We start from the raw sequence: 26,916 nt of genomic DNA, 5'->3' as shown, positions 1-26,916 counted from the left end.
TAGAGAAAGTAAAGGGGGGGTTCAGGAGGAAAGATAATGAGTTCTGTTATAGACATATTCAGTTTAAGATGTCTACCGGACATCCAGGTTGAGATGTCTGAAAGGCAGTGGGAGATGTCAGATTGGGAATAGGTAAATTTGAGAACCATCAGCATTAAGATGGTAATTAAATCTATGGAAACTGGTGAAATCCCTAAGTGATGTAGTATAGAAGGAAGATGGTCTAGGATAGAACCCTGAAGGACATCTACAGTTAGAGGGCATGATCCGGAGGAATGCTTAGCAAAGGAGACAAAGGAGTGGCCACAAAGGCAGAAAGAAACCTAGGAGAGAGAGCAGTGTCCCAAAAACCCAGTGAGAAGAGAGTATCAAAAGGAAGTGAACAACAATGTCAAAGGGTGCCGTGAGATAAAGGAGAATGAGGACTGAGAAAAGGATTTGACATCTAAGACATCTTTAGTAACTTTGAAGAGAATAGTTTTCTTGGAATGATGAGGTCAGAAGCCATATTGTGAGGGATTAAGAGAGTGAGAGCAAAGTGGAAGCACCTATTGTAGATAGCCCTTTCCAAGAGTTTGGCCATGAAAAGCAGAAGAGAAATAGGAAGAGATTTAACAGAACAGGGACAGAAAACTCGAGTGAGGGGTTGATTGGTTGTTTTTTCAGGATAAGGGAAACATAGACAGGTTTGTAGGCAGTAGGAAATGAGCCAGCAGGCAAGGAGAGATTCAAAATAGTGAGAGAGTGGGAATGACAGAGGGGGCAATCTCTTGGAGGAGGCAGGATGGGATGGGATCATTTAAATAGTTCTATGACTTTGGGGAAGTTACTTTCCAGTTAGAATGCTGGAGCAGAGACAAGAAGAACAGAGTTAGAACTGTGCCTGGGGCACTACCTAACTCTGTGGCCCTTGGGAAAGTCATGTAAAACTCTCACACCTTCAATTTCCTTATCTGTAAAGTGGGGATAATAATAGACTCCCACCTCCCTGGGCAGTTCTGGGGCTCAAATGAGATAACATGGGTCAAGAGCTCTGCAGATCTTTAAAGTGAGGATAAAAGGTGCCCTCACTTTCTGGTTCAGGTCTCTGGACCAGCCGTTTTCTTGGAAATCCTTTTAGAACTGGTTATTCTATGTTAGACTTTCTAGCTTTCAATCCTGCCTTAACTACCTACTCAGGGCTGTGTGATTTGTAGTTACACACACACACACCTATTCACCAGCTTTCCTTGCTTGAAGTATAAGGGAATGAAGTAGGATGTTATTCTACCCCTTCAGGATGATGCATCATGCTCCATTTGAGCAAACCTAGACAGATTTCCTATTGCACTGGTTGAAAGACAAAGAGTTAGAGAATGAAACAAGTGCTGATTTGGTAGGTAAGAGACTTGGCTTTGCTATAGCATCATGGGCAAGCCACAGACGATCAAAAGACCATAGAATTTCAAGCTGGAAAGGACCTTAAACATCCTCTAATTCAATCTCTTTATTTTACACATGAGGAAACTGAGGTGGAAAGAAGTGAAGTGTCTAAACCAAGGTCATATAGGTTATAAGTGGAAGGGTCAGGATTAGAACTCAAGTCTTCTGATTTCAAATTCCACTCTTTCCCTATTATATCATGTTTATTTCAGAGCTTCAATTTTTATCTGTAAAATAGGGATAATTATGCTTGTATTGCTTAAATCCCAAGGTTGTTGGGGGGTGGGGAGGGTGGTACACCTGGTATAGTGGATATAATGGTGTACTTTAGAGTCAGTAAGCTCAGCGTTCAAATCCTAGATCAGATACTTACCAACTATGAAACCTCAGGCAAATCCAAACCTCATTTTTCTCTATTGTAAAATGAAGGGGCTAAATTTAACGAACTTTGAGGTTCCTTATATTTCTAAATCTATGATCCTATGAAATTAGATAATAGATACCACAGTACTACGTAAAGTACTATGCCTATATGAGTTATTATAATCATATTATAATAATTATAGTAACTGATAATAAATTATGTACTGCCCATCCATCTTCCTTTCTGTCTGATAAAAAGCACTCACTGACCTGTTAGAAGAGGAAGGAGACAGTGGGCATCTCTTGCCAGCATAACTTCAACATGTATAGCAAGGCTGCTTAATCTGAGGTCTAAGACCTTTAAATATATATATATATATATATATATATATACACACATATACACATATACATATACATATACATATACACATATGTGTGTATTTGATAACTATTACGATATAACTGGTTTCCTTAGAGTCTCGTATATTTTTTTATGCATGTAAAAACATTATTCTGAGGCGTTCATAAATTTCACTAGATTGCCAAAAGGGTCCATGACACAATAAAGGTTAACAACCCTGGCTTCAGAGGGTATCAGTGGCTTCCAGTTCTGGGCTTCCCCTTAAAGGCTCCCAAACCCCAGCTAAGGAATGGAATTCTGGGGCTGGAATGGAATGTCTTCTGTAGAGACATTGCGTGCAGAGTTTTCCCAGGGCTGACGCAGATTCCACTTTGCTGTGTGCTGGAAGGGTCAAGGGTAGTGAGTATGCAGCTGTGGAACAAGTCCTCCCTTCCTCTTTCCTTTTCTCCCTCCTTTCCTCCCTCCCATGCTCCCCTCCCTCCCCCAGGAAGAAGTTTCCAGCAGGGCAGCCCTCTTTTGCCTGGTGCCTGTGGAGAATTTCTGAATGTAATCAAAGGATTTCCTAGTTCTGGTCAAATGGGGTGAAACCAGCAGCAATTATCAGGGCCCCACATTGGCCCCCTGGGAGCCTCTTGGTTCTCAAAAACCCTTGGGAGTCTCCTCACTTTTCCCTGAAAGCTGAATCTACATTGAGAAATTGCAAATAGTTTATACAGGGAATGTTAGCTGCCCACATCTGAAAATATACACATCATTAAGCCGTAAGTGCTTGCGTCTGGAGATAGAGCAGGGGAAAAAGTTGGGGGGGGGGGCTGACCTTTTGTCCATCCACTGAACTACTTTTAATTAGTGTGGAGCTGGCTGGTGAAATGTTTTTGCAAACTGAAATATAGCACATGCTGATCGTGAGTGTGTTACCCAAACAACTTTGGAAATGACACACAATGAGTCAAAGTCACCTCCTTGCCTCCAACAAACCAGAACTGAGGCCGTTTCATAGAACACGAGTAGAAGCAGTTGAGTTGTAATATACAGAGCAGTGGCTGGAGATTCCAGAGCTCTAGACTCTGGCTCTCGCTCTGCTCTTAACAGTCTAAGTGACTTTAGGCAAGTCACTTCTCTCTGTGTCTCAGTTTCCCCTTCTGTAAAAATTCCAGAAATTGCCGCAAAACATGGGGTTGCTTGATTGCTTAAGCTCTTGGGGAAGGTGATATTAAAATGTTTATCTGGTTAAAGACAGAAGGGTCCTCAGAAACCATCTAATCCAATATTTCTAGAAACACTTGGTAAGCTTACCTCCCAGTAAAAATCTCCAATGATTGGGGAACCCATTCTCTCTGGAAGCAGCCCATTTCATTGTAAAATAGCTAAAATTGTTAGAAGGCTTTTCCTTTATTCAAGAAAAATATTAGGCTATTTGGAAATTTCTTTCCATAGTTCCTCTAATTCTATCTCCTGGGATCAAGGAAGACAATTCTAATCTGGTTTGGTAGCCCATAAAGTTCTTGAAGATGGCTGCCATTTTCCTCCAAGTCATCTTCTCTTGACTAGGTGAACATCATTAGTTCTGACCATTCCTCCTTATGCCATGGTGTCCAGTTCCTTCATTATCCTGGCTGAATTTGCTAATGTTTCCCAATGTCCTTTTCAAATATGGCACAGGGATCCTGCATTTAGTTGATAGTAAAAACTTGCTAAATTTAGTTGAAAACTTATGTAAACTACTGGTCTTTATCCTTTCCTGATAAGTAGATTCCATAGGAAGAAGGGGGCAGAGAGCAAGATTGTCCTGCAAGGTTAAAAGGAGTAGTAAAGAGATGTACTGTTCAATTGAAGCTAGGAAGGAATGGGTGCAGAAACAAGAGGCTGGCAGAGTAAGGTGTTCTGAAGACAGTTTGATGGAAGGTAGTTCAGAGATATACCTTCAAGCCATTGATCTTTGGGGACTTTTGGTCCTCTCCCTACTCCTGAGTGGGCTAATCAGAGCCTGATAGCCATGCTCGGTAAGAGCAAGGGGAGCCTTCAGCTGCTACAGTGTTAACCCTAGATTTCAACCAACAAAGTGGGTTGAAATGGCTTGTGTCTGTCCAGAAAAAATGGATAAAAAATAGAAGTGCATTCCAAAAACATAAAAAAACATTTTCTGGATCTTAGAGCAAGATAAACCATCAGACCTCTCCATTCTTACCTCCAGGATCAATTCTAAAAATCGTCTTTGGTCTTTTAAAGCTCTTGGAAGGATGGGGCCATAACTCTTCATAACCTGACCCCTTCCAAACTTTTCAGTATTCCTACTCCTTACTCCCCTCCACATGCTGAACAATCCAGTGACCTAGCCAACTTGATATTCTTTAAATGTAATATTCTTCCCTTCCAATCCCTGTGCATTTCCCCTGACTGTCCTATTTGCCTGGAATTCTCTCCTTCCTTATATCTAATTCCTACGTTTCCTTGACCTTCTTCAATTCTTAGCTAAAATCTCACTTTCTTCAAGAACCCTTTCCTGGTCTTTACTAGTGCCTTCCCTTTGAGGTTTCTTCCAATTCACCCCTACATGTCTTGTTTATACATAGTTGTTTAATTGTTAATCCTCTCCATTAGATTGTAAGCTCCTTGAGGGCAAGGGCTTGTTTTTGACTTTTTTTTTTTTTTGGTATTCCCACAATTTAGTACAATACCTATCAGATAACATTTTATTTTCTCACTCATCAAGTGTTTTTAAAATCACCGATGATGTGTCAGGCCCTGGCTTCAAGAAGCCTACCTCACTGCCCTGGAAACATATAGCACATAAATAAATGAATGTATTCATGATCATTAGAGAAGGGAGAGATAACTAACAATTAAAGGGAATGGAGGAAGTTGTCACGGGGCAAGTGGGACCTCAGTTGGGTCTTGACAGAAGCTGAGGATTTAGGGGCAAAGGGGAAGAGTGAGTGTATCTCAGAGTTTCAGAAAAGCTTGGGCATGGAGGCAGAAAGAGGAAGGTGGATGCTGAATTTAGGGAGCAACATGTTGGTGCATTTAGTTGGTGTATAGGATGTGAGAAAGGGTATGAAATAATTCTATGGGGAAAATTGGAGCCAGATTGTAAAGGGCTTTAAATGTCAGGCTTAAGAAGTCAGAATTTTGTCCTAAAGGCAGGGAGTCCCTGAAAATTCTCTCTTTTGCTTAGGATAGGGAGTAGGACGTCACCAGGTAGTGTGGTTCTCTGGAGTAGCGTGCTTTATTGGTAATTGGACACAAGGAAATTGATTCCACAGAGACAGATTCTCAGCAAGCCTCTTAGTGATTCTAGCTAATGCAGGAAATTATTTGCTTTTTCCTCTTGCCAGTAATGTATCATGCTGAGAGAAAGGAACCAGCCAGTAAATACATCCATGCTGCCCCAGAGGCCTCAGCACCATTGATTTGTTGTTTGGGAGGTTGTTTTTCAGATTGAATGTTTAGCAATTGATCATTCAGCTGTGTGTTGATCCAATTCAGTCAGTAAGACAGCAGAAAGTTCCCCTTCAGCTTTACAGGAGTGCACTTGGAAGGGGTGGTAAGTGTCAGGTTCCTTTTCCATTGTCCATATGTGCTTCACACTCTCCATGTAGATGGGTCTCCTTCTACCTACTGAGCTGGGTGGCTCAGTGGATTGAGAGCCAGATCTAGAGATGGGAGGTCCTGGGTTCAAGTCTAGCCTCAGACACTTCCTAGCTGTGTGACCCTGGGCACGTCACTTGACCCCCATTGCCTAGCTCTTACCACCCTTCTGTCTTGGAGCCAATATACAGTATTGACTCCAAGAGGTAAGGTAAAGGCTTAAAAAAAATTGTTCACAAGTCTTTCCAATCATCCTTATCTTTCAGAGCCCATCTCTAGCTTCATTTTCTCCAGGAAGCCTTCTCTGACCACACCGATCTCTTCTTTTAGTACTCCTGGACTATCTTGCACTTGCTAAAAGCAACTAGTCTTTTATTTTTCCTCCAGTCACTTTGTGTGAGTTTTGTCTGTGCCCAGGTCACCTTTTCTTGTTCATTTGTATCCTACTCTTTCCAATCCCGTGATCAAGGTTTTCTTGGCAAATATATGGTAGTGATTTGCCATTTCCTTCTCCAAATAGGTCAGTTACATAGGATTTTTAAAAATCTATTATCTCATTAGAGGTTCACAATGACCTCTAAGATAGGTAGTATAAAGATGTTCTCCATCTATCAGAGGAGGAAACTGAGGTTTAGAGGATTTACATGGTTTGTTTAGGATCAAATAGCTAGCCCTGGATAGATCTGGGACAGAAACCAGCAATCTGATTCCAAGTTTTATACTCTTTCCCACACTAAATGAAGATTCAACATAGCCTACTCTATGACATGAGTTGGAATAAAATACAGATTGCTTGTGTGTAAAGCCAAGACCAGCCTTCTTTGTGGGCAAAAGTGCCTGTATGATTGAGGATCATCTACCTGTCACCAACTTGGAATACTAAGAAAGCTTTTCCTCTCTAAGAACATACTTACCAATCCCCAGAAACCTTCCTCAGGACCTGCAATGCCTGACATTAGTCACACCCTGCCATTTATACCTCCACTCACACACATACTCAGCTCCACTCCTATTTGGGTTGAATGGAAATAGGCATTTAGATGGAAATATTATCTGAGATGGTAGATATATTGAGCTATTATCAACCATTAACATTTGAGCCTGCAGAAAAATCTCAGCAGTTTAATATTGAAAGGGATCTTGGAAATTAATTTCCTCATTTTAAAGTTCAGGAAACTAAAGTCGGGAGAACAGTGACTTGTCCAGGGTCACACAGTTAAGAGGTAGAAGAGCCAGGTCTCTAGCTCAAGTCTCTTAACATCTAGTCCAGTGTTCCTGTCTCACCACTACATTGTCTTTGAGGAAGTGGGACATGTCAGGCAAGTTCTGAGTAGAAAAAGCATTGGCTCTAGAGTCAGTGGTTCAAATCCCATTTCTGACACCTATATCTTATATGACCTCGGGAATTCAGTCAACAAGCATTTATTAAACACCTAATGTATGCCAATCATATGCCTTGCTGAGCCTCAGTTTCCTCATCTGTAAAATTAAAGAGTTGGAATAGATGATGGGAGAGGGAAGGGAAGGAAAGATGTGGCAGGATTAAAAAGAAAAGCTTCTTGTCTTCCTAAAACTATACTTGATGATTTTAGACCATGACTTCATTCTGAGCCTTTTTGGACATTTATAATTTTATTATATTTCACTTTGATTGGTGGGGAGAGGGGAAGATTGTTCTTTTCATTTAAGTTAGTATAGTTACTATGTATATAGTCTTTTTAGATCTGCTTACTTCCCACTGCAGCATTGGTGGTGATGGTGGTGGTGGTGGTGGGGGTGTTCTTTTCATTTAAATTATTGTAGTTACTATGTATATAGTTTTCTTGGATCTCCTTACTTCCCTCTTCAGCATTCATATATTTCTTCCCATACTTCTCTATTTATTGCACACTTAATTTCTCATTGCACAGTAATATTCCATTACATTTATGATTGTTTAGCCATTCTCCAATTGATGGGCATCTATTTTTGTTTCTAATTCTTAGCTAAGACCAGAAGAACTTCTGTAAATATTTTAGAGTATGTGGGAGTTTTTTTTTTCTTATTGATGGCTTCTATGGAATATAAACCCAGTGACTGAGTCTCTAGTTCAAAGGGTGGTATGGACATTTTATTCACATTATTTGCAGAATTAAAATTTTATTTCCAAAATGGCTATATCATTTGCAGTTCAACCAACAATGTTTATTATCACTATCTTTCCATCACCCTCCAATATTAACCTTTGCCATTTTTATCATTGGTGTCAATTTTCAGGAGATGATGTGAAACTTCAGGGTTATTTTGACCTGCATTTCTCTGATCATTAGTAATCTGAAGCATTTTTCATGTGGTTGTATCATATATTATTTCACTTGATTGCAGAGAAGTAGGTGAGCATCTTAAAGATAAAGAAGCTGAGAGATTCAGAAAGGACCATAAGTTCATAGCTTTATATCTGGAATTAAAGGTGCATAGCATCATAGATTTAGAGTCAGAAAGGGTCGTAAAGGTCAGCTATGCATTACTTCCCTGCCATTTTACTAAGGAGGAATCAAAGGACAAAAGTGGCAAAGTGACTTATCTGTATCCACATCAGAGCCTAGGTTTAAACTCAGGTCCTGGAACCCCAAGTTCAGGAATCCTTATGCTTCACTGGGCTGCCTGGTTCATTGATTTTGTCTATGGTCACATAGGCAGAGAATAGAAGAGTTGAAATGGACACCATCCCGAGCTCATCATTCTGTTCCCTGAACCAAGTTGTTATACCCTCAGCTGGCATCCCAAGAGTAAAGAGAAACTAGATACATTTTTGCCCAATTTCTCCCCACAAATCTGAGACCAAAGATTCAACAGAAACCTTGTTGTCATATAGAACTTCTCCTGTCTTGGTAAATAAAAAAGGAAAGGTGAAAGTAGTTTTGCCTCTTGGAAAAAGAGTAAAAAGGTTTTGATTCTTCTGGGATACATAAGACATTTATCAATTTCTGGCCAAGAAGAGCCAAATTGTTTAAGATTGCTTTAAACTCTACAGTAAGTTCTATGTTTTGTATAGGCTATTTCCCTAAGGTTGTGAGCCAAGGAGGCTATTTTCCTTTCATACTGTACTCATAGAATTATCCATTTCAATGGTAGAAGGCTTTTTTTTGAGGAGTCTATTTATATAACTGACTTTGCTATATTTGTGCAAAAGCATCTGAAGCTTTCTTGTTCAATTAATGCTATATTAGTTTTTGAAAGGAAATGTCCTTTTGAATCTTTTACATCTCAGTTCCATCTTTTCTTTTTCTTTTATACTTGAGACTTTTTTTCAGTTCCAGATGTAAAACTGGGCAGCAGTTTTTTTTAAATTTAAGCTGGCCAGGATATTGGCAAAGGTGTAATTTCCTGGAGTGACTTGAAAGGGGGATTGGTTCCATCAGCTTAATCACTTCATGTAATGCCAAAGGCTGGGTTTAACCCAATGGCCATTAAACCAAATGCATTCTTCTATGCTTGTTAATTCTGCTCATTAGGTCTTTAATGTGGGTTGAGCCTTTTAGAGCCATGTGCCAGATCCACAGTTATAAGAGTGGTTTCACAGGATTTTGCTGCTATCTTGGTGATTTCATCTGTATGGGATGGTGTCTGCCTTGATCCTAGATCCTCCTTCATATTAGTTTAGAAGATACACATTCAAGTCCAGGAAGGAATGGAAGAAAATTGGACTTTCTCAATGGTCACATTATAAGTAGTGTCTATTGATGTTCTTAAAGCTGGAACACAGAAACAGAAAGCAGTACTGGGGGCAATCAGACCTGGAGAGAGGAAGTTCTGGGTTCAAATTTGGCCTCAGATCCATACTAGCTATATGATCCTAAGCAAGTCACTTATCCCCAATTGCCTAGCTTTTACTACTTTTCCACCTTGGAAACAATACTTAGTATCAACTGAAACAGAAGGTAAAGGTTTTTTTAAAAAAGCAGTACTAGTAATTAATATGATACTGAGAAGTAAAGACTGGCTAAAGTACTGAAATCTCAGGGTTGGAGGTAGGGGAAGGATGATAAAGAAAGAAGACACTTCAGGCAAGAAATGAGATGAATAATAGTATAATTCAATTCAATAGCCAATTCCAGGTCCAAATTGGCTAGTTTTTTAGCTTACTTCCTTTTTCATAGTAAAAATAATTCACATTAATATAGTGCTTTATAGCTTACAAAGGGCATTCCACATGGCATCTCTGTAATGGTGATACAAAGATTGTTTCCATTTTGCAGAAGAGAATGAGGCTTAGAAAGGCTAAACAATTTATCTGTGGTTACACAGCTCTTAAATGATAGAACCAGGATTCAAACCCAATTTTCTGGTATTCCAAACCCAACCTTTACTTGTGAACCGCCTGTTTTGTGGATTGTGCACCCGCATGCACCCTTTTTGAATCTCTTCTCTTTCTGCCATCAGACCACATCTTTTCCTACATAATAAAAAAAAGCTGACATTTCTATAGCTGTTTAAGATTTGCAAGGTACTTGATGTATATTATGCCATTTGAAATGCTCCCTGCTCTTCCCTCCCCTTACTCCACCCACTCACTCAGAAACAGAAGTCAGTTTTCAAAAGACTTTCATAGCAATTAAGGTAAAGCAGGTAAAAAAATTTTTTTTTCTTAAGCTTGCAAAGAATATAGATACTTCAAGTTATAGAGCACCCAAATGTTCTTTCTACCCTTGTATTTAATCCTAAAATAGCCTTTATCTGGTCTAAGGATGGCCAGCCTTCTCTTACCTGAACTTGCTCGCACATGTTTAGTCAATTAATAAATGTTTATTAAGTGCCTACTATGTGCCAGGCACTTTGTTAAGTACTGAGGCTACCATCTTGCCTACTAGAAGCTATGGCAACCATATCTATCTCTTGGTTAAAGGAGACCAAGGCTTGAAGTGATGAAATGACTTGCCCAAATCAGACTGCTAGAAAGAGACAAGACTGGGATTTGGACCCAGGTCTTCTGACTCCTAATGCAGGGTTCATAGTATCTTATTTGTCATTCTTCTGCACACTGATGAGAGTAAAGATAGATGTCCTTTAGATAAGCTAGTCTAGAATGATGTTGTTGATCTAGAAGGAGAAAGAACTCTCAAGGCAGAACTTGGCATGACATCAAAAGGAAGGAGAGAAGCTGGAGTGCTTCCCACCAAAGGACTCAGGCTTAAGAGAATAGTTTGGAGGGAAAGGGTTAACAATAAAAGATCAGTTACTGTAGAAATAGACATTTACTTTGCATGAACAAATTTTCTATCCCCATTTCAGTAAAGGAGATTAACTCGACTCACCCCCAAATGTCTTTCCCAAAGTTACACATAGCTTTTTTTATTTGCTTGAAGCAGGATCTAGCATGGATCTGTAGTATTGTAAGGTGATGGGGCTTGTTGAAGGCTAGAGATGTTTGTTTGTTTTTTTTTAATTTTTTATTTTTTCCCCAATTATCAAACATTTACTTTTTTCTCTTTTTCACTCATCAAAAAAAAAAAAAAAGAAATCCTCATCAAATATTCATAGTCAAAACAAATACTCATATTGGCTACTTCCAAAAATGTATATCTCATTTTGTGTCTTGAGTCCATTTCCTCTCTGTCAAAAAGTAGGTAACATTATTTACCATCAATCAGAGGTGGGTTTTCCAAGAAGCTAGCATTTATAGAGTGCATTAAGCTTTGCAAAAACTCTTTACAAATATTATCTCATTTTATTCTCACAACAATGCTGGGTAGTGATCATAATAGCTAATGTTCATATAAAGCTTACTATATTTCAGGCACAGTGTTACAGCACAATAATATTCCATCACCAACATATACCACAATTTATTCAGCTATTCTCCAATGGATGGATATCCCCTCAATTTCCAATTCCTTGCTACCACAAAAAGAGCTGCTATAAATATTTTAGTACAAATAGCTCCTTTCCCCTTTTTATTATCTTTTTGGGTCATAATTAAATTATCAAAGTTTTAATTATTATATTATATATCCTATAATATTATATTAAATATTATCATATTAATATAACATTATGTATTATATTAAATATTAATGTTGCACTAAGATTTGGGGAACATCCTGTATTTTCAAGGAGGTCATCTGTAAGCAATAATAAAGACCCCTAGGACCTGATAAAAGAAGTAAGAAAAAGACTCAGGATAGACCCTCAGGTTATACCCAGAATTAGGGGATATGTCATAGATAAATAAATAGATGACAGGGCATTTGTTAAGCATTTACTATGTGCCAAGCACTATGCTAATTTCTGAGGATACAAAAATTAAAAAAAAAATAAAAACAATCTCTGTTTCTTAGAAGTTTACATTGTAATAGAGAAGACAGAACAAACTGGAAAGTCAAGGTGAGAGGAAGGAAGAAGGGTACTCATGTGGGGGCCAGGTCATAGAGTAGAGGCAGTTTAAGTCCCAGCGAGACTGAAAGCAATATAGCTGGGTCTTCTCCTGATGTGGAGATTCCATGTAGCGACTCACTGTTGAGTAGACCTCAGGGTGGAGTCATCCCTAGGGGACCAGGTAGTCAGTGTGTAAGTGGAACAGATCAAAGAGGGATCCAAGAATGAGCTAAAGTAGATGAAGTAATGGATGATGATCAAGCAAAGGAGGCTGAGGAATAGATAGAGAACCAAGAGAGGTCATTAGTCATAGAAACTCAGAAAGGAGAGAGTTTCCAAGAAGAGTGGGAAAGTTACCCACCAGAAGAGTCCAATGTTACCAAGAAGTATTCAAGGAAGTAGGGATCACTTTTGAGCTGTGAAGTTCAAGGAATCTACTTTGGAAAAGCTAAACCTGAGTTGGGTCTTGAAGACAGGGAAAGATGGCAAAGGCAGGGATTGGAAAGGAAGAGTCTAATCTAGGAATGGTAGATGCCATATGCAAATACTTGAAGGTGGAGGAGGACAAGATGAACTAGGAAGATCACAAGTAACCCAGCTTTTCTGAGCAGGGGGCTTTTAGTCTTAAAGGGACCCTTTGGGCAATCTGGTGAAACCTATGGATATATTTTCAGAATAATGCTTTTAAATGCTTAAAATAAAATATACATGTGATTGCAAAGGAAAACAATTATTCTGGAATACAATTATCAAAATATTTAAAACACAAATAAGTTCACAGAGCTGAGGATGAGAATTCTTCATCTAAATAATGGATTGCAAGAAAATGACTATAGTGAAAAATTATAGGAAGAAAGAATAGAGCTTGCTGAGCTCTCTGCTAAGCAGTGGTGACATACCAGTGACTCATCTATTAGAGCTTTATTTTCAGCTAGTTCAAAAGGTGGCTTAGACACCAATCCCTTTCCTATACACAGCCTTCTTCCATTCTTCAGCCTTCTGTCCAAGGACCCAACTAGCAGCATGTGAGATGCTTTTTCTGCCTAAACAGTTTCAGGCCTGAGGGAGAGGAATGGTTTCAAAAGGTCTGAGCTCAATTTCAGGTCCCTGAGAGGATAGGGTCTAGAGATCAGCAACTTAGGTCACCAGAACCATTTCCTGACTGAATGGAGAATATGAGGGGCAAGAGACTTTATAGTCAGAAAAGAAATTACTTAAGGGATGGCACTGAGATCACTCCACCTACCCCCTTTTCTCTTTTTCTGGATTTCCCTCAGGACCATCTACTAAACTCTTCCCCAGTCCTTAAATTCTGGAAAGACTCCAGATGACTTAGGCCTTTGCTGGTCTTTTTCTACCACCCTCAGCACTTCTTACTTTGGAGTGTGAATAAGTGGAAAGAGATTTGGATTCTATTAGTGTTTCTGCCACAGCCTCATTGTGTGACCTCGGGCAAATAACTTCACCCATGTAGATTTTAGTCTCCTAATCTTGAGAGGTAGGGGAAGAAAGGGAAGGTGTGACACACTGCTTCTGTTGAAGCTCATCACCATGGAAAGGCTCTAGGGAGGAAGGGCAGTAGGAAAGCAAAGAACTTTCATCCAGGACTATTGGAAATGGAAGATGAGCCCTTATTTAATTTATAGAGAAAATGCATAGTTTACACAATTGGATATTCCTGCAAACACAAAAATCAAAATTCCCCAATGATACCCCCAAGTGGGCTTCAGCATTATAATCAGTGCAATATTCACATTTCAATAGCATAGAACTGAAAGGAAATTGTTCAGATGAAATCAGCATTCTTTGGGGATAGAAATTTGTCTCCGCTTCACCCTCCCACCCCAATTATCACTCTAATATATTAAAAAGGGCTGGTTATGTCATAGCCCATGAGTCAGCTTCTCCAAACATCTGGATGAGGGTAAATAATTGGGGCTCCTGCTTCTCCCCCATTCTGGCTCCATCAGCCATTGGCAGCACCCAAAAAGAACTACTTCCAGAATAAAGTGGGGGATTTACTTAAGGTCACACAGTTGAAAAGCAGTGGATTCATGACAAGAACCCAGCCCTCTCCAGCACCAGCATTAGGCTCTTTCCAATATAACCTGGACATTACCCATGGCATCTAAAAACTGAAATCATATTTGTTTCCTCTTCTGGGAAGCACCTGGACTTTTCTTTTTTAAAACCCACATCAGATGACTCAGCCCAAAATAATGTTAAAGCATAATTCCTTATATTTATACCAAAATGTGCCCCCTTTCAAAGCGTGGTTATATTATCTCCTTTGGTCTCCCAAAAATCTTGTAGGAGAAGTTGGATACAGATCATTGCCTCAGCTTTATAGATGAAGAAACTGAGGCTATAGTTAGTTCGCACATAGGATCTTAAATCTAAGACTAGAAGGGACCTGAGAGATCATCTAGTCCTACCCCTTTATTTTACATCTTAAGAAACTGAACCTAGGGAAGTTAACTAATCTACCCAATTTAAACTAAGATCTTCTGCCTCAAGAGTCAGAGTTCCATATTGCCTCCCTGTACTAAATAATTTCAATATTTATTAGGCTTCTACTGTATGCAAGGTGGTATGGTAGGAGCTAGAGATACAAAGTAGTGCCTACCTTAAAGGAGTTTATATTCTGTTGAGGAGCTACAAATACAAGAGAGAAAAGGAGAAATCAGGGAAAATTCTCTAGGTAAATTATTAACAGGCAGAATTAGGGAAGATTTCATAGATGAGGCAGCACCTGACCTGAGCCTTAAATAAAGAGAAAGAAGCCTTCTGGATAGAAGAGATGACTTCCAACTGAGAGATCTTCCCATGATGCCCTCCAAAAGATTTTGCAGGACAACTGATGGCTGGAAGTAGATCCAGTTTAGAATGTGGAAAGAAGGAGGGAAGGAGACGATGAAAGGTAGGCACTGTGGGATAGGAATGCCAAGAATCATGCCCTTCTTATACAGATCACACCCCAAGACTTGCTGATGATCTTGCAGAGTATTGGATCTTTTTGGATCTCTATAGGAAATTCTTGTCTCCAGGAAACCTACTCCTCCCATTGGTTCCCTCTACCAACCTCTCTCCTTCATTCTCTCTTTATAACAGTCCCCAGCATATGTCACTGAAGTCAGCCAAGACCTGATCCACCAAACAGAGGAGAAACTTGAACTGAGACCCTGCAAAGAACTCTTTTCGCACTGTGCAAAGTAAGTACTCCCTGTCGGCCCCTCTCTCCCCCAACTTTGCCCCCTCTTCTCAATTCCATTATTCACCTCCATATTAAGCAGCTAGGGAAACCAAAGATGGCCAGCAACTTCCAGATCCTAAGCCTGGTACAATGCCACACACATAGCAAGAGGGTAGCGTGAATAGAGTAGGGGAGAAGGATTCCATGTCTGGAGATGAGACGAAGCTCAGGCTGCCTCAGCTATGCCATGTCAAGTGGGTGTCAAGATGGTTCCACAGGTATGAATAAGAAGCTTTTCTATTCCATTCTTTAGAGGTGCACCCTTTGGCATTTGGTGTCTCAGGCATTCACCATTTGCTTGTGCCAGCCAAGCAGACCAGCCCTAGAGTTGGCACTATGTGAAAAGAGATATGAAGGTGGCAAGTCCAAAGAAAACATCTCTATTTCAAAGCGTATAAAAATTAAGTGGCTATACGGTCCATTTGGACAGAGGAATGTGCAAAGTTTGCTCTGCCTGGTTTTTCCAGAAAACCTTCAATGGGATGGAGTTTCTCTTTCCCTCCTCCTTCCCCCAGCCTCCTCCTCAGTACTTCAAAAGCCATCAGTCTTTCCTACAGCGAGAGAAGGAGCTCTTTCTTTGCATTATTTCATTTCTTTGTCTGCTAAGAAGCATGTTGCCTTAGAGAGGGCAACTCTACCAGGCTGCTCCCCAGATGGAGCCAAAGACATGTTTTGCATTCCAAACACTGAACTAGTTTGCTTGAAGCCAGGTGTTCTAAACCGTGAGTGTGTGTGTGTGTGTGTGTGTGTGCACGCACACGCATGCCCAACACACTCGAGCACTCACTCATGAGCATACATAAACACACATTACCTCAAAGCCCCAAAAGGCAGGATTGTCCTGGATGGGCTCAGACCCGCAGTCTGAGCACATTTTGTTCTGTCTCACATGATGTAATGGGGTTTGAAGAGACAGCCTTGATGTCATTCTCCATTCTGGCTCCTACCCTAGACGTCTGTGCATCCAGCTTCTCTCCACCCTGGTGGGGCTACAGCCTGACAGAGGCCCCCTGCTACCATACTCTGGTCACTAGCACTTTACCATTCCCCTCTCTCTGCCTCTGAGCACAGTGTAAGGAGACCCTAACCTAAAAGGGACAGGCAGCTAGGTTGCCCAGTGGATAGAGCATGGGGGTCTAGAACACCAAACTCAGGAAGACCTGAATTCAAATCCAACCTCAGACACTTACTAGCTCTGTGACCCTGGGCGAATCACTTAACCTCTGTTTGTCTCAAAATCCACTGGAGAAAGAAATGGCAAACCACTCCAGTATTTTTGCCAAGAAAACCTCATGGACAGTATTAATATGCTATGGTCCACAGGGTCACTGAAGAGTCAGACACGACTAAATGGCTGAACAACAACAGTACGATAGGTCCTCCAGACAGGGACACTTCTGGAGCAGACCTTTTCTAAGTAGGGAGGACTTAGTGGTTGGTCAGGGATGTGTTTATTGTAGGAGAGGGAAAAAAAAAAACATCCCCAAACCTGCAGCTTCTCCCAGGCTATGACTTTAGAGCATTGCCCAATGGTTGGCCAACACACTTATGTGAATCCAGATTAGGGGTGTGAAGGGCCAAGAACTGGAGAAAGGGAGAGCTGAGGGATTTCATGGCCTGGGAGTGTAAACGAGTTTGGGTCGTCAAGGATCAAAGTTTTGTTTGGATTTTAAAGAGGTGAGTTAGTGTACTGGGAAATGGTTCAATGAAATGAGGTGAATCAGTTCCTCAGGCAGGAAAGGGCTGTAGTCCATACAGCATAACCACAGATGCTATGTGCGACTTATTGTAATGAGGGTGATGTGAACTTGTTTTTGGTGATGGTTCTGAAATACACCATTCCAAAAACATCTGCAAACTCTGTCATAGTGTATGAATCTAAACTCTCACTCTCTGTCTCGGTCTCTGTCTCCGTCTGTCTCTCCCCCTCCCTGCCTCCCTCTCTCTCTGACTCTTTCTGTCTCTCTCACTTTTTCTCCCTTTCTCTCCCTCTCTCTTTCCCTCTTTTTCTCCCTTTCCTTCTCCCTCTTCCTTTTTCTCTCCCTCTCCCTCTCCCTCTCTGTCTCTGTCTCTCTCTCCCCTCCTTGTCTCTGTCTCTCTATTTCCCTTTCCTTCTTTCTGTCTGTCTCTCTGTCTCTGTCTGTCTCTCTCTCTCTCCCTCTAACTGTCTCTGTCTGTCTTCTCCTCTCTCCTCTCCCTTTCCCCCTCTCTCTCCCTCCCTGTCTCTGTCTCTCTCTTTCCATTTCCTTCTTTCTGTCTGTCTCTCTGTCTCTATCTGTCTCTCTCCCTCTGTCTGTCTGTCTGTCTTTTCCTCTCTCCCCTCTCCCTTTCTCCCTCTCTCTCCCTATCTCTCACTCTGTCTCTCTGTCTCTCTCTCTGTCTCTGTCTCTCTCCACACAATATATAAATACGTACATGCATATGTGCATACATTCATGTACACATACATTTTACCCTCCCTTTACCTCAGCCAAAGTCAGCTATGAAAGCTCTGGATGTCTGGGGCCCTAGGTAGAGATGGGCCAATGGCAAAAAGCTAACTTATAACTGAAGGTAGGAGGGGGAAGGAGAGTATTGGCAGAAGTCTTGGATAAGCTGCAGCCTCACCAGGGTGAAGAATAACTGGATGCAAAGAGAGGAGGGGTGTGGAAGCCAGAATGGAGAATGACATCAGGGCCTATTTCCCTAATCTCCATTACGTCATCTAGGGCTGGACAAAATGTGCTCAAATAAACAGAGGTTTCTAGTCTGTTTGAAACAATTGTGCCTTTAGGAAGTTTGGGGAGAGAGAGAGAGAGGGAGGGAGAGAGAGAGAGAGAGAGAGAGAGAGAGAGAGAGAGAGAGAGAGAGAGAGAGAGAGGGAGAGAGAGAGGGAGAGAGAGAGAGAGAGAGAGAGAGAGAGAGAGAGAGAGAGAGAGAGAGAGGGAGGGAGGGAGGGAGAGAGAGAGAGAGAGAGAGAGAGAGAGAGAGAGAGAGAGAGAGAGAGAGAGAGAGAGAGAGAGAGAGAGAGAGAGAGGGGGAGGGAGGGGGAGAGAGAGAGAGGGAGGGGGAGAGAGAGAGGGAGAGAGAGAGAGAGAGAGAGAGAGAGAGAGAGAGAGAGAGAGAGAGAGGGAGGGAGGGGGAGAGAGAGAGAGGGAGGGGGAGAGAGAGAGAGGGAGAGAGAGACAGAGACAGAGACAGAGAGAGACAGAGACAGAGAGAAAGACAGAGAGAGAGACAGAGAGAGACAGAGAGAGAGAGAGGGAGGGAGGGAGGGGGAGAGGGAGGGAGAGAGAGAGAGATTTGATTCATAATACCTGGTCTGAAACAAGCTAATTCACTATTTGGGATGAAAACTGAATATGTAACCAAGCATTTATACACTATTTGTAATGTTATAACTATGCCCTCAAGTGTGTGACTCTTGCATCTGAATATGGATGAATAAACACTAAATAATCATAATGAAATTGGAGCAGAAGATTGTACACACACACACACACACAATAGTATTATATGTTTAGAGCCAGAAGTGACCTTAAAGATCATCCATCTAATCCAATCTTCTCAGTCTTACTGATAAGGAAACTGAGCCCCCCAAGTAATAAAGTGACTTCACCACTAGCACAAAGAAGTAATAGTTAAACTATGTATAATATTTGACAAATGCCATCCACTTTGCACCTTTCTTTTTCTGGATGGCCCCTTTGGGTTGACCTCATTTAACTTAAAAAAAGGACTGCTTAAACAGGCTGCCCAATATATATTGCCTAGAGAGACATTCCAATTAATTTTCATTTTCTCCTCCTAGGCTAAACCCATTACATAGTTTTCATCAGCACTTGTTCATAGGGAAACCGTCATACCACCGTCAATCTGAGATATGAATCTAATCATCTAATTCAGAATTCACCGAGCCATTATTTTCCCTATATAAATTTTCTACCTTTAAGAGCATGGCAGACTCTGCTCTTGCCTAATTGGTTGGCAGAAGCAAGCAGTAAATACATGGCTTGAACCAATCTCCTACAGGCCAAGGAACCCAAGTTTAGAGTAGATATCAATCTCCTAGCTCCTCCATCTCCTGAATTTCCCAGAAACCTCCGTGACTATCTGATTTGTACATGTGTACAGTTGTTAGTGAATTGCCACACATCTTCCCCTCTCATCTTTTGTATAAAACATGTCTATCTGCCCTACCCTCTTTACCACAGACATTCAATTATATTCTTCCATTTGGACTATTTTTACCTTCTCTTGTCACCCTTCCAACCCCAACTATTAATTTTTTTATTTTAGATTCATTTATTTATTTAATTAATTTAGAATGGTTTTCCACAGTTGCATAGTTTGTATTCTTTCCCTCTCCTCTTACCTCCCCCCTCCCATAGCCAACGAGCAATTCAACTGGGTTTTGCATATATCATTGATCAAGACCTATTTCCATATTATTGATATCTGCAATAGACTGATCATTTAGAGTCTATATCCCCAATCATATCTCCATCGAACCAAGTGATCAAGGAAATGTTTTTCTTCCGGGTTTCTACTCCCACAGTTCTTTCTCTGGATGTGGATAGCGTTCTTTCTCATAATTTCCTCGGGATTGTCCTGGATCACTGCATTGCTACTAGTAGAGAAATCCATTACATTCAATTGTACCACAGTGTATTAGTCTCTGTGTACAATGTTCTCTGGGTTCTGCTCCTTTCACTCTGCATCAGTTCCTGGAGGTCATTCCAGTTCACATGGAATTCCTCCAGTTTATTATTCCTTTTAGCACAATAATATTCTATCACCAACAGATACCAAAATTTATTCAGCCATTCCCCAATCTATGGGGGAATATCCACTCATTTTCCAATTTTTTGCTACCACAGAGAGCACAGCTATAAATATTCTTATACAAGTCTTTTTCCTTATTGTCTCTTTAGGGTGCAAATCCAGGAGTGGTATGGCTGGATCAAAGGACAGGCAGTCATTTAAAGCCCTTTGGGCATAATTCCAAATTGCCTTCTAGACTCCAACCCCAACCATTATGATCCAAACTGAACTTCTTATTCTTTATTCCTTGAACCTCTAAAACTTCAGTATGTTTGCTTCTCTTTCCTTATGCCTGGAATGTCTTCTCTCCCCCTTTTCATTCATTAAGTCTCCCATCCTTTAAAGTTCTACTCAAATACTACCTCCTCTATGAAGTCTTCCCTGATGCCCCTATTGTAATAATCTTTTATTTCGTGGCTCACAAAGCACTTTATTTTGTAATTCGCTGATGTTCTTATAATATTGTATTTCAGAGCTAGTTTGTTAGTGCTTTCCCCCTAAAAATAATGATTGCTGACTTTTAAAAAAATTCTTACCTTCTGCTTTAGAATTGATATTGAGTATCAGTTCAAAGGCAGAAGAGTGGTAAAGTCTAGGTAACTGGGGTTAAGTGACTTATTGTCTTATTGGTCTTATAGGAGATTGTGACTTTTATAAGGCACTTAAAAGTTTGCAATGTCAATAACAAGCTTTTATTAAATGTTAACTATCTGATAGGCATTGTGCTAAGTGCTAGTGATACAAACATAAACAAAAAAAAATAAACCCTGCCCTCAAGGAACATGCACTCTAATGGGGGAAGACGGCCATAAAAGAGGGCTAAAAAAGTCTGGACATGGGAGAGATTGCCAAGGGCACTCCTGGTGGGGATGAAATCTGTTGAGTGGGAATCAGTCAAGAGACAAAGAACAAAGGATGACCAGATTGAGCCCTTCCTTAATGCGGATATTCCAGAAGGAACTTGCTGATGAGAGAAAGGAACCACAGGGATAAATAGATGTTCCAGAGTGAGAAGGCTACTGAGGCATGTGGATAAAGTCCAGACATCTGGAAGCAGACAGGAGAGGCTTCACATACATTATTTCCTTTGATCCCCTCTTAAACGCAAAATCCAGGATGACAAGAACCATTTAGAATCCAAATTTTGTATCATTCCCAATACCTAAACTAGTGCCCAATACCCAGAGGGCTCTTATTATGTTGGTTGTTTTCTTATATATTTATATATTCTCATTCCTCCTGCCTTAAAGATGCCACTTGCCCTCTGGATGTAAAAAAAGTGGTGAAAAAAAAAGTCCATGCACTGGTCTGGCTATTTTCACCCAACCATGCACATCTGAAAATTATTCCTAAATCAACAGTTTTATCTGCTTTGAACAAAGTCTACCAGCTGCTGTACTGCCTCTCAGTCAACCCCATATCTTTGTTCAAAGAGTGCCATCTTGTTCTACCTGTCTTAGCTATGGGCCTACCACTGGTTCATATTTGAGATTGGGCTTCAGGGTATCATCAAGGTCTTTAAGGTGTTGATTTTGCATGCTTTGTGACGATCTTGCTACAACCCACCACCAATCCTAGCACCAAGCATTATCTTTAAATACAAAACAATTCAAAAGAAAGCCTTAATCCCAGCAGAGAAATACTAAGAGTTGAATTTCTTTTATCTACAGGAATAGTACTTTTTCTCTCTGCAACAATTTGTTCCCAAAGCAGTGTTGTAATTTCCCAAGAATTCTCCCTGTCACCAGTGGTTGTGATCCTCTAAACTCTTCTCAATATTGACACATTTATGGACAAATCTCAGTATCTGCCATGGATACATTTCCATCTTCTATTGTTACCTCTGGTCAAATCTGTTCTATAAGATTTCAGAAGGATACAGTAGAATTGGAATCAGTTGACTTGAGTTTGAATCCTGGCTTTGCCACTAGCTGTCTGTATAAATTTGGACAAGACATTCACCTCATTCAGCTTTAGTTTTCTCATCTGCAAAATGGAGGAAGTGAACTAGATCATCATAAAGTCCCCTCATATCTATAAATCACTGTCCCTGTTTATTTGCTTCCCCAAAACATGTCAATAGATCAGCTTCCTGCAAATTAAAATACTTAAATTGACCCTGACGTACTGTAAGCTCTGGATGATAAAATGTGTATCTTTTTTTCATCTGAGATAGATCTGTCCTTGACTACCTAAGTGGAGAACCATTTCAAGAATACCTGGAGAGCATGTATTTTGACAGATTTCTCCAGTGGAAGTGGTTGGAAAGGTAAGTCTCAATTCTATAGCGTATGGGAGGGTGTATGCATGTGGAGATGTCTCTGTTTATGTGTGCTCACACATATTATATGTGGGCCATTTGAGAATCCAATAGGAATTCAAATCATAGAATCATATTCTTTGATTTTACAAATATATTAATCCTTTGCTTATTGTGCAATGGGAAGAATGCTGTCTCTGGAGATGGAAGACCTGGACACACATCCCACCTCTGACTCATCTTTGAAACTTGGAGTCTATTTAAGTCACTTAAAATTCTTAGACTTTCGTTTTCTCATTTGCAAAATGAGAGGGTTGGACTAGATGACCTCTAAGAGTCTTTGATTCTGTGAATTTGGTACTGCTAGAGAAGTGAGTCCTAGGAAACTAGAACTCCCCGAAAATCACATGGTATCAGTCAGTGGTAGAGTTAGGGTGAGATCCTAGACCTTCTCATTCCGAGAGCAGTGCTCCATCCCTCATAACCTTCTGTGTAGTTCTTGTGTTAATGTGATGTACAGCCAAATCCTTGACAGGTTAGGCAAGAGCAGCCATGCAGTAGAAGAGGAAGAAGTTAACATGAATTCCTTTTGCCAGAGGACACAGGGCAAAAAGAAAGCTTCCCGAGATGACTTGTTTCATTGCACAAAGCCTGGGTACTTGGTGTACACTGGAGGCCATGAGACACAATCAGTAATTTGAACTCACTGTGGTCATGGAGCAAGGAAGACTGAGGATGAAATGTTCTTGGTTCAGCATTCATCTTCCCTTCCTGCTGTCTTGTGTGTGTAAACACCAAAGCTGGTCGCTTTCATCTGAAGAAACACTTCTAAAGCTCTTATGATTGGCAACTCTTGCCTTTTGAAATCTTATTTAACCCCTTCTTCCTCCTCTTCCCCACCATCCCTGCCTTTGTTAAAGTGTTTTAGAGACAATATTCTCTCTTTTCTTTAGCATTTCTATTTTACCTTTGTCTCTCCACCTTTAAAAAGCACGTTAGGGGGCAGCTTGGGAGACAGAGGTCATCCTTATTACTGTGTTGCCTCAAGTGATGTAGCCTCTGCCTGATGAGCTCAGTGGATAAGATCTAATGAAGCCAAGGTCAAGGATTCAATCCCTATGTCAAGCAAGTTAGCTTTCCCATTCCCTGGCCTCAGCCAAAATTCTTGCCAGTGTGTCCCATCCCTTTCAAGAGAGTCTGAGAGTATGGATGATGGGTCAGTCCAAATTCATCCCCTCTTCTGGAAGGACAATTGAAGACATGTGTGGCAAAGGGGATGGCTCCGTGAAGTCTTCTCTGTAGCTAAAAGAGAGCACATTATACTGGGTAAATATTTAGAGAAGCCACAGGGTATATAGGAAGGCAGCATGGCGTAATGGAAGGAGCCTAAGATTTGGAATCATAACGCTTGGATTTGATTTCCCATTCTGTCACCTCTTGTTTGCATGATCTGGGGAAAGTCCTTTAAGCTTTCTGTGTTGCCATTTTCTCACTTGTAGAACAAAGATAATTTCATACTAGCATTGTTTATCTCACAGTGTTGTAATAAGGATCAAATGAGAAAATTTATCAGTATGATACTTCCTAACTATTGACTGCTATGAAAATAAACTATTGTTATTAATTAAAAGAAACCAGGATTCAAAAGTCAAGGGGCCTGGGTTTTAGAGGCAGTGATGAGAAAATGCTGTTTTGGGGATCAGAAAACTTGGGTTTGAATCCTAGCTTTGTAATTTATTTTTTAAGTTACACTGGATAGGGTACTTAACTCTGCTCGGTCATAGTTTCTTCATCTAAACAATGAGAGGGTAGGAATAGTTGACCCCCAAGCTCTCTCCCATCTCTAAATCTAAAATTCTCATTCTATCTCTGTCACTCACTAATTGGGTCCTGGGGTCAATCACTGCCCCTTTCTGGACTTCAGCTGTAACATTCTGCCTTCTGTGATTGGTACTCAGTCATATTATGAGCCTGTTTTATAGCCCTTACCTACATCATTTAGTAATACATCTTCAATGCTTTAAAAGAACCATGATTTTATCTATGTGGATAGTCCCCTACTGACACTGATAACAGCAACTACACCGTCCCTTCAATTTCACCAGTGCCTTAGTCAATGGTTTTTATAAATCACTGAGACTAGAAAATATCATTTCCCTGGTGGCCAGCCTTCTGGGAATGAGCTCTCCAAACTTGGTTCTTTGATCAAACCGAGTGTCTGTCATTGAGTTCATACTTGAAACCTTTCTACTTAGGAAGGGCCTGCTACAACTTGTGCTGTGCTAGGGTAGCCTTCAAGAACACGAGGACATCTCAATGCCATGATGAAACAGGGAAAAGGACTTCAGTAAGTCAGTAACACAGGATAATAAAGTATTATCATACCTGGGTGTTACGAGGTTCATAAAGGGACCATGTCATCATCCAAGTGGAACTGGGAGTGCTACAACAATTATCTTCTCTGTTGTTTTGGGCCCTTGTTGTAGCAGATCCAATTAGTCCCCAAGTCTCCTGAGTAGCATGTTATTTTCTTTCTAAAATTTTTTTTTATTATGAACTAGAAAAAAAAATCAAGAAATAGGAGCATTTCTACACACTAAGAAGATCAAAGGAAAACACGAAAAACTATCTTAATGGCTTTAATTACACCATAAAAATCTACTGGTATTAGTGAAAATGAGATTAGGAGGAAAGAATTCTTTCTTTTAGTGTATACATGGATTTAGGGGAGCAGCCTGGAATTGTTCCTTTGAATCAGCCAAGGCTCCATCTGTATTTGAAGGATCCCTCCTCAGTTTCCTCATAACACTTAGTATGAATTTCTTCTTTGCAATTATTAACTAATTTACATTACCGTTATTCACATGGGCCTTCTCTCTTTTGATTACAAGCTTCTTGAAATCTGATTTCATCTTGTACCATTAGTGCTTAACACAATGGCTTACCTATGTTGGGGCAGTGGGAAGTTAGGAAGTAGAACTAGACCTGGATTTGGAATCAGAGGAAATCTGGGTTTAAATACTGATTCTGTTACCTACTACCTGAGCAACCTTTTGCAAGTCTTTGTATGTCTGGCTAGGTCAGAGGTTTTCAAACTTTTGGGGCTTAGGAACCCTTTACTTTCTTAAAAATTATTGAGAAACCCAAGGAGTTTTTGTTTTGATGTGGGTCATGCCTATTGATATTTACTGTATTAAAAATTAAAACTAATACACTAAAATATTATTAATTCATTTAAAAATAAAAACCCATTATGTTTTAAAATAATAAGATATTTTATGGAAAACAATTCTGTTTTCCAAAACAGAAAAAATTTAGTTAGAAAAATGGCATTATATTACATATTTTGGCAAATCTCTTTAATGCCTGGCTTAATCAAAGCCAGCTGTATTCTCATATCTGCTTCTGCATTCAATCTGTTGTGATATGCTGTTTTGGTTGAAGTATATGAAGAAATTCTGGCCTCAGATATAAAGTTGGAAGAGGGAGGAGTATTTTAAAAGGAAAATAATGTTTTGATATTATGAAAGTAGTTTTGATCTCATAGACTCCCAAGAGAGTTCTGGAGATCCCCAAACTTTGAGAAACTCTAGACTAGCTGTTCTCTAATGCCCCTTCTAGGGCTCTTGATCTATATTAAGCCTGTTAAGTGAATGAATGAACAATTCCCAAAGAGTTAGAACTTCAGAATTTGAGCATTTGCCCTATATTACTTGTAGGTTCTTGCCCAGTTAATGTTTCTGCACGTCAGTGTTAAAGGGATTTTTCTACCCCCAAGGTTAACCAAGAAATTCCTTTAAAATTGTATTACACTTCTCCACTAGCAGTTGAGTTCTGTGGTAACGTAGAGTTACTGTTTGTTCTTCTTATATCGTAAACTGTTAGTGCTGGTAAACCTTAATGTGGTTTGGAGTAGAGCTAAGTAGGAAAAGCTTCTAAAACCCAAGTGTAGAATGCACGCTGATAGCATGTTCATAAGTCATGAAAGAAGCCTTCTGGCCGATTATTTGCATAAGAAAGATTTAGAGGAGTGTGGATTCTTGCAGAGTAGGCAATTATTTCATACTAATCTGGACTAAGCTCTAGGGTTTCAGCAAATAAATCAAGTTACATACCCTTACAGTTGGAAGGATCTTTAGACCGGAGAATGTTAGAGCAACCTTCAGCAGCTCTCATTCAATTTCCTTCTCTTATGGAGGAGCTTACTGAGGCTCCAGGAGATGAAGAATCACCAAGTACCTTACTGGCTGAGCCAGGACTAGAACCCAGGTCTCCTACCTCTTTGTCTAGAATTCCTTTTATTATACCACATGTCCCTCTGAACATCTACGAGAGCACATCTACAACAAACTTGCTAAACTCTAAACAGATGCGTCAGAAACGAAATTGGGTTTTGCAAGGAGGTTCTGTAAGGAGAACAGCCTGATGTCCCTGTAGCATAATTTGTATTGAAATCAAAATATTAGCATGCAGTATAACCTTTAGCTTGCTCAAGGGAGACATGGACCT

At 40.3% G+C, this 26,916-nt stretch overlaps 1 protein-coding gene across 3 annotated transcripts in view; it reads left to right on the top strand.

Moving 5' to 3' along the window:
- Positions 1-26,916, top strand: part of GRK5 (G protein-coupled receptor kinase 5) — a 334,138-nt gene that overhangs the window by 252,008 nt on the left and 55,214 nt on the right. For 2 of the 3 annotated variants that reach the window (XM_001376878.4, XM_007478919.2), the window contains 2 exons: positions 15,203-15,303; positions 22,324-22,416. In XM_001376878.4, coding sequence (XP_001376915.3) covers positions 15,203-15,303; positions 22,324-22,416 — 194 coding nt within the window. Of the gene's footprint in view, positions 1-15,202; positions 15,304-22,319; positions 22,417-26,916 lie in introns of those variants that run through there. The other variant, XM_056803513.1, reaches the window with a different exon arrangement.

Source organism: Monodelphis domestica, chromosome 1, assembly GCF_027887165.1.
Source record: "Monodelphis domestica isolate mMonDom1 chromosome 1, mMonDom1.pri, whole genome shotgun sequence".
Classification (NCBI taxonomy): Eukaryota; Metazoa; Chordata; class Mammalia; order Didelphimorphia; family Didelphidae; genus Monodelphis; species Monodelphis domestica.
The sequence above is the reverse complement of the archived record's forward strand: the minus strand, read 5'-3'. Positions and strand labels throughout refer to the sequence as shown.